Source organism: Poromitra crassiceps, assembly GCF_964638095.1.
Source record: "Poromitra crassiceps genome assembly, chromosome: 6".
Taxonomy (NCBI): domain Eukaryota; kingdom Metazoa; phylum Chordata; class Actinopteri; order Beryciformes; family Melamphaidae; genus Poromitra; species Poromitra crassiceps.
The window spans coordinates 5,230,552-5,237,975 of record NC_139627.1 but is presented as its reverse complement, the minus strand read 5'-3'; the positions used below and the strand labels follow the sequence as shown (position 1 = coordinate 5,237,975).

At 41.1% G+C, this 7,424-nt stretch overlaps 1 protein-coding gene across 1 annotated transcript; it reads left to right on the top strand.

The window, feature by feature from the left end:
- Window positions 1-279: 279 nt before the first annotated feature.
- On the top strand, window positions 280-6,360 carry LOC310778639 (sodium/potassium-transporting ATPase subunit beta-1-interacting protein 3-like; the record flags this gene model as incomplete). Its single annotated transcript, XM_083639124.1, has 6 exons — window positions 280-333; window positions 1,245-1,382; window positions 1,641-1,721; window positions 4,069-4,266; window positions 4,901-4,961; window positions 6,305-6,360. The coding sequence occupies 6 exons, from the start codon at window positions 280-282 to the stop codon at window positions 6,358-6,360; spliced, it is 588 nt and encodes a 195-aa protein (XP_083495250.1).
- Window positions 6,361-7,424: the final 1,064 nt, after the last annotated feature.

Genomic DNA, 7,424 nt, shown 5'->3' with positions numbered 1-7,424 from the left:
ATAACTTTTCATTTCAGCTAGACTTTAAGGTTTATCTAGCCTACCTCCTGCTTCTCTGTGGCATTAACCGCCCCTCATATTATAGCCTCTGTTACCATACCCTCCCCCTCCTCCGCAGTAACACAGGCATACGTGTTTTTCCTTCATTCAAAGTGCGCGGTGCGTCCCCACACGTTTGGCAATGGAACTAAGCTTCGCAGCTTTCGCCATAGTGTTTTAAATCCAGTCACCTTGTTGTGATTCACCATCATCGGACTCAGTTGGACCAGAGAGAAAAAGATGGGTTGCTGCTCGGGACGCTGCATGCTGATCTTCCTATGCGCTCTGCAGTTGGTGAGATGCTGATCCTCTCATGATGCTCCTCCGACATAAAACACATCTGCTCAATAACCTCACCTCGACCCTTTCTTCCCTGATACTTTGTTACAAATTCATGCAATTGCAGACCACTTTTGTTTCAGTTTTTTTGTTTGTTTAAAGGCTATCTTTTGTAATGAATTGTATCCATGCAATTATTTGTTGTTTACCTACAAAGAAAGTTCCTCCATTATTTCCTCTTCTTCCTTCATTATTTCTTATTCCCACATTTTTTCATTTGTGAGAATATATTTTATAGATGAACTTAAAACCTTGAAACTTTAATGAAAACCGCAACATTTTAAAGATCACCAAAAACCATTCTTAAAAATTCCACTATAATAGCCGTTTTGGGGGTTACATTTGATTGTCTTCCATTCACAATAACATTCTTATTTAAGAAAGCTACAGACTGGAAAAAAATGAAAGCGTGTTTATATTAAAACTAGTTAAATGTGTGGGGAGTGCCCCCCCCCTCCCCATCACTACAACCACCACAATGGCTGCACCACTTTTGTCCTAGCTCTCTCTCTCTTTCCCACCCCCCCCTGCCTTCTGAGTGATAGGGGTGTGCGACCTCAGAGGACAGCACTCATAACACTAGCAGGCCTGCCTTTTTCTCTCCAGCATGCTTTATCCCTCATGGCTCGGTTGCCTTGACAACTCTGATGGTAAAAAAAAAAGAAAAAGAATGGAGCAACACTTTGTGGGAATCATACACTGGGAGGAGATCGCTCTCTAACAAGCCAGGACACGATGTGTCCACCTGGCACAGGCTCCGTTAACAAAGTGAATGTCATGCCATCCATAATTAATCTGAGGTCATCATCGTGCCAGGGTTTTCTCTCTGGGGGCCTAAACTCTTCTTCCGTCTCTCCTGTTTACAGATAACTGCACTGGAGAGGCAGGTCTTCGACTTCCTCGGCTACCAGTGGGCTCCGATCCTGATCAACTTCCTCCAGATCATCATGGTTATCCTCGGGCTGTTTGGTACCATCCAGTACAGGCCACACTATGTTATTCTGGTGAGGGAAATGTCTGATTCATTTCAAGCTGGGATGAGAATTGTGTTCATCTTAATTATAATATGAGCACCGAAAGTTGACTGTCACCTTCGAAATGTATGTGTTCACTAAAGAGTTCAGAGAGAAGCACTGTGAAAACAACACGTCTCCCATTATGAAGGAATATATTTCATCCATATTGAATCCTGGATTATGTTTCACTATTATGCTTCTTATTTAACCATTGTTCATTATGAGGCTGTGTTTTTGGTTCCTCAGTACCTGGTCTGGACGTTGGTGTGGGTTGGCTGGAATGTCTTTGTTAGCTGTCTCTACTTAGACCTGGGGGGACTTTCAAAGGTAGGTGTAATGGTCACATAATTGTGTCTGATAATTAGAGACCCACACGGCTACAGCTGCTGACTACTATGTTCACCTCTGTCCATGTCACCAGCTCCTCTCAGAACCCGCCTATAGAATAGCTGACATTGTGATACAACTGCTACTTTAGAATGTACACAAAGAAACAATTTACACAAAGAAAATAATGTTTGGTATGAAGTCTAATTAGCGGTTTTTGTCCCATCGCTGTATTTGCTATAAGAATATAATATATAAGGTAAAGGTAAAGTCCCACTGATTGTCACACACCTGAGTGTGCGAAATTTGTTCTCCGCATTTGACCCATCCCCTGGGGGAGTGGTGAGCAGCAGCAGTGCCGTGCTCGGGAATCATATGGTGATCTAACCCCCCAATTCCAACCCTTTGATGCTGAGTGCCAAGCAGGGAGGCAATGGGTCCCATTTTTATAGTCTTTGGTATGACTCGGCCGGGGATCGAACTCACAACCTCCCAGTCTCAGGGCAGACACTCAAACCAGAAGGCCACTGAGCTGGTTATAATATAAGCTATATAATATATAATAATAATATATAAGACTAAAATTGGCATTGAGTGATTGATGATGATGATTATCATGATGACGATGATTATTGATGTGGAAAATGTAATAATTGAATCATTCACTTAATTACATACACCCATAACACATACTCACATCTTTAATAGTTCATCTCTACATATATACTGTATCCTTTCAACCTTGTACACCCTAAACTCAGATGTTAAGACGTTTCTATCAATGCTCTGAATGTTCATCATCAGCTATGTAATCTCTGTTCTGATACTTACTGTACCATGCCACTGTATCAGCGCAAACTTATCAGTTCTGCTGTCAGCCCTGATGTCTGATGTCTGATGTCAGCCCACTGCAACACATAAACAGACAGTTACAATCTCCTTCTCTTCCGAGAACTTTGTTATAGCCTTGAGCTGTAACGTACTTCTTCCCTAATAATAATCATTTTCTTATCGTTGTTATTATTATTTGATTCGTCTGGTAGTAGTAGTATCAGTAGTAGTAGTAGTAGTAGTAGTAGTAGTAGTAGTAGTAGTAGTATAGTAGCCAGTGTAGAAAATTCGAAAAATATTTTGGGGGCAACTTTTGCCCCACTGTCTAAAAAAAAGGGGGGCATTTACAAAATTTCGGGGGCACTTAGGGTTGCCACGGGTCTGCAAAGTTCTTGAAAGTGCTTGGATTTAAGAAAAAATAATCAAGGACTTAAAAATGCTTGGATTTATAAAGAGTTCCTTAAAAGTACTTGGATTTAGCCTACCAGAATCTCTGAGTTTGAGCCTTGCGCGCTCTGTCATCTCAAAATTCACCTATGATACCATTTTTATATGTCATCAGTAGTGCTGGACCAAGCTTGATACACTTTCTTCCTATCTACAGTATCACTCTCCACGTAGGCTACAAGTATACACAGATTTGCTGATCGCTGAGCTGTCATTGGCTGTTGTGCTCTCTCATAGGCGCTCTTAGCTCAAATACTGAAATGTGGCTGGTCGCCTAGGTACCCTGTTTTAATCTCTTTTCTTCCCAGGCTTTATTGCTTGAATGAAAAGTCCTTGACATGTATCATTACAAAACAGTGGCAACTCTGAAGTTGCTAAAGTGTAGTGTGTGTGTGTGTGTGTGTGTGTGTGTGTGTGTGTGTGTGTGTGTGTGTGTGTGTGTGTGTGTGTGTGTGTGTGTGTGTGTGTGTGTGTGTGTGTGTGTGTGTGTGTGTGTGTGTGTGTGTGTGTGTGTGTGTGTGTGTGTGTGTCTGTGTGAACAACATCGCTCTTTGTGAGTGTGTTCTTCATGACCTTCTTCTGGCAAACAGCTTGCAGGTGCTGAGTGTGTGTTAGAGATGAAAATGGAAATTAAATTCATTGAATGTACATAAAATGATCCAAATCTTGGGGGCATTTTTTGCCCCTTGATCATGGTTTTTAGGGGCATTCTGAGATTTCTTGCCCTTTTTTTGCCCTAAATTCCTACACTGATAGTAGTAGTAGTAGTAGTACTAGTAGTAGTAGTGGTGGTGGTAGTATTGTCGTAGCAGTAATAATAATAGCCTAGTAATATTAGAGCAGTAGTTAGTAGTGGTAGTCAGTGGGCTCACTGGGCTCAGGCATTGATATGTACCATGTTTATGCTACGTTAACATACATAGTACATGTGCCACGCTACCTTTATTGCGTGTCATCTTTCAATCTACTTCATACATACAGTCTGAGTCTAACAAAGCAGAATCTTAAACTGAATCTGAATCTTAAACTGAATGGTTGCCTTCACCAGTGAGCCGTCTTGTGCCTGCAGGACAGTGACATCCTCTGCCTGGGCGTGTCATCGCATCGCTCCTGGTGGAAGGACAACGGCCCGGGGTGTGAGCGCAAGAGCCTCCCCTCCACTGGGTGGCAGAGCCAGGAAAACCCTGAGCTGATCACTGTGCTGAGCTGCTGGCTGGAATACCAATATATCGAAGTCCTGCACTGCATCGTGCAGCTGCTGGTATCAGTGAGTAGTACACTCTCATACACACCGCTACCTAGCAGATATTCTCAATAACAAATGAATTATTTCATGCAGTCGCTTTAAAGAAAATGATTCCAAGGTATGTAGGCTGACATTGGCAGACCAATTCGCAAATGCGAATGAGTCTGAAAGCTCTCCGTTTCATTTTGATATTTGTTATCAACAGGCGCAGAACAGAATGCCTCTGGACGCAATTGTATGGGACTTAGGTTTAGACGTGGGGTCACTAAGGTTAAAGTTAGGTTACGGTCAAGGCTGGCGTAAAGTCACACACACATAAAGTCATGAAAATGTGATGATATGACCCCGTTTTCAGGTCTGGTGGATATCTGTCTGAACGGGAGGCAAATTTACCAATCCTATGGAGAAGGCATGGTCCGCCCTACTCTGCCTCTGATTGGGTTGGGTTTATGCATGAGGAGGTCTGGTTTAGTTCGCGAATGGAAGGGGGGCCAGACACATCTGCCAGAGCAAATAAAACATGAGCTTGCAGATTCATTAGGTTCCCAGGCTACAAAGTATCCCTTTTAATGAATGATTTACTTTAAAAAATAAAACGATTAAAGAATCAACATTTCAGTGAATGTGATGCAAATTTTTGTGCTGATTTTCGCAGCTCTTGGGATTTGTTTATGCCTGCTACGTAGTCAGTACTTACTCAGACGAGGAAGACAGCTGTAAGTATATTTCTTTACAACTTTACGGTATTGAACAGTTACTCACATCAAAAGACACACACACACACACACACACACACACACACACACACACACACACACACACACACACACACACACACACACACACTTACTCTCACTCACACACACACACACACACACACACACACACACATACATACTGTACATACCGTACATACATACATACATACAGGTGTGTGTGTGTGTGTGTGTGTGTGTGTGTGTGTGTATAACATTATGTTTTATCTGTTTTGTAATCATTTGCATAATCCATTCATCATGATGTGTTAATAACTGCATGGTATGAGACAATTATGCTTATGCACTAGCCTACTTCTGTATCCCATTGAAATGCTTTATACAGTTAGGTCCATATATTTGGACATAGGACACAATCTTCATCATTTTGGCTCTGTACACCACCACAATGGACTTGAAATGAAACACTGCTTTAACTGTGCTTTAAATGTGCTTTAACTGCAGACTTCCGGCTTTAATTTGGGGGTATTTACATCCAAATCAGTTGAACGGTGTAGGGATTACATTACACTTTAAGGGACCAAACCTTAAAAAAATTTAAGGGACCAAAATAATTGGACCAACTAACATAATCATGCAATCGTCCAATGGGTTCTGAAGCATTTGACTGAATATAAGCAGATAATATTGTCCGAAACACTTCCGAATTTATTCTGCTGCTGTTGTCAGCAGTTGCATCATGCCCAGCCATACATGCCCACGCGTGGGCATGTATGGCTGTTCATAGAACTGATTCCCTTACATTATTGATGATGTGACTACTGACAGCAGCAGCAGGATGAATTATTTTTGGGCAATATTATCTGCTCATATATTTAGTCAAATGCTTCAGAACCCATTCGACAATTGGATGATTATGTTTGGACCTCACCTAACTGGACCTAACTGTATATACTGTATAAAAAAACATATCACAGTCCACTTCCCTGGCTGATTCCAGCTCCGCTCAGGTCTGCTCCATCAGTAGCTAACGAATGGAGCTCTCCATGGTGCTGAACCTGTGTTCACTCATTTTGGCCACTAATTAGCCGTGTTTTGGCATTTAGTCTGCCCTAATTACCGAATTCAAAAATCTGGCCCGGTCACCATCTGCTTGGGACCCCTGCCAATGCTATCATGCTGACGACGGTGTCCGAGTAAATGGAAACGGAGACACATGTGGAGATACATACATAGGTGTGCCCTTTTATGATAAGAGTTACTTTCCTTTCTTTGTCATCTGCTTTTATGTAATTCTTTTGTTTGTATGTTTTTCTTTTTTTCCCATTCTTCACCTATTTCAGATCATTTCATCTGTGAATTTCATCACCCATCCAAACCCTCTCAGTTGTTCTTCTAGGGTATGTAACAGGCATGCCTACCCTTCCCTCTTGCTTCACCCATTCTCTCTATGGCAAGTTTGCTCAAAAAGTCTATGCAATATATTTATATATTTTTCCCCCAATTTTTTCCCCTCTAGATTATAAGTAATTAGCCACAAAAATACTGACTGAGAAAGATGGAGAAGTAACAGGGTGGCGGAAGCAGATGAAACACCTCAGAAGATGGCGTTCATGAAAACAGAAATATTTTTAGCCTGTGTTGTCAATGAACCACATTTTAAGCCCTAAGCATCTATTACACCAGCCAAACCTCACTGTGCTGTACATACTGTCATAAGTCACTATGTGTCCTGTCCTCAAGGAGAGACATTTTTATCACTGATATGATTAATTACATAATCATTATTACATAAACACTGTATAAAAAAGTGTACTTAATATTTTTGAGAGAGTGAGTGAGTGAGTGAGTGAGTGTGTGTGTGTGTGTGTGTGTGTGTGTGTGTGTGTGTGTGTGTGTGTGTGTGTGTGTGTGTGTGTGTGTGTGTGTGTGTGTGTGTGTGTGTGTGTGTGTGTGTGTGAGAGAGAGAGAGAGAGAGTGAGGGAGAGAGTTACAGCTATAAATTAACCTTTTAGCACTCTGAAGTAAATAGAAGAAGAATAGAATAGAAGTAAAACTATCGGAAAGAAAAGTTAGTTGAAATTGTCGGTAAAGAAATTATTCTTTCTGATGTCTTGTAAAATGTTTAAATTATTCATGCCTGTTGTTAGGTGACCATTCACGGTTGTGTATGATGCAATTCAATTAAATAAAATGTATACAATACAGCCCAACCATGCAGTGTTGCTGAGCATTTCATTATGAGAAAGACTATAGGGAAAACCGCTTAATCTATACCCAACACTTTCTGCTCCAGTTGTATCCCAGACATTGATAAATCAGTTTGGCTGATTATTGTTGTTGTTGTTGTTTTTTATAGAGAAAACAAAAATACACACACACAAAAACACAAATATGCTGTAATAGTCTAACGTTACATAGAGTAAAAGGACCCCTAAATGGAGACAAATTAGACCACATTTT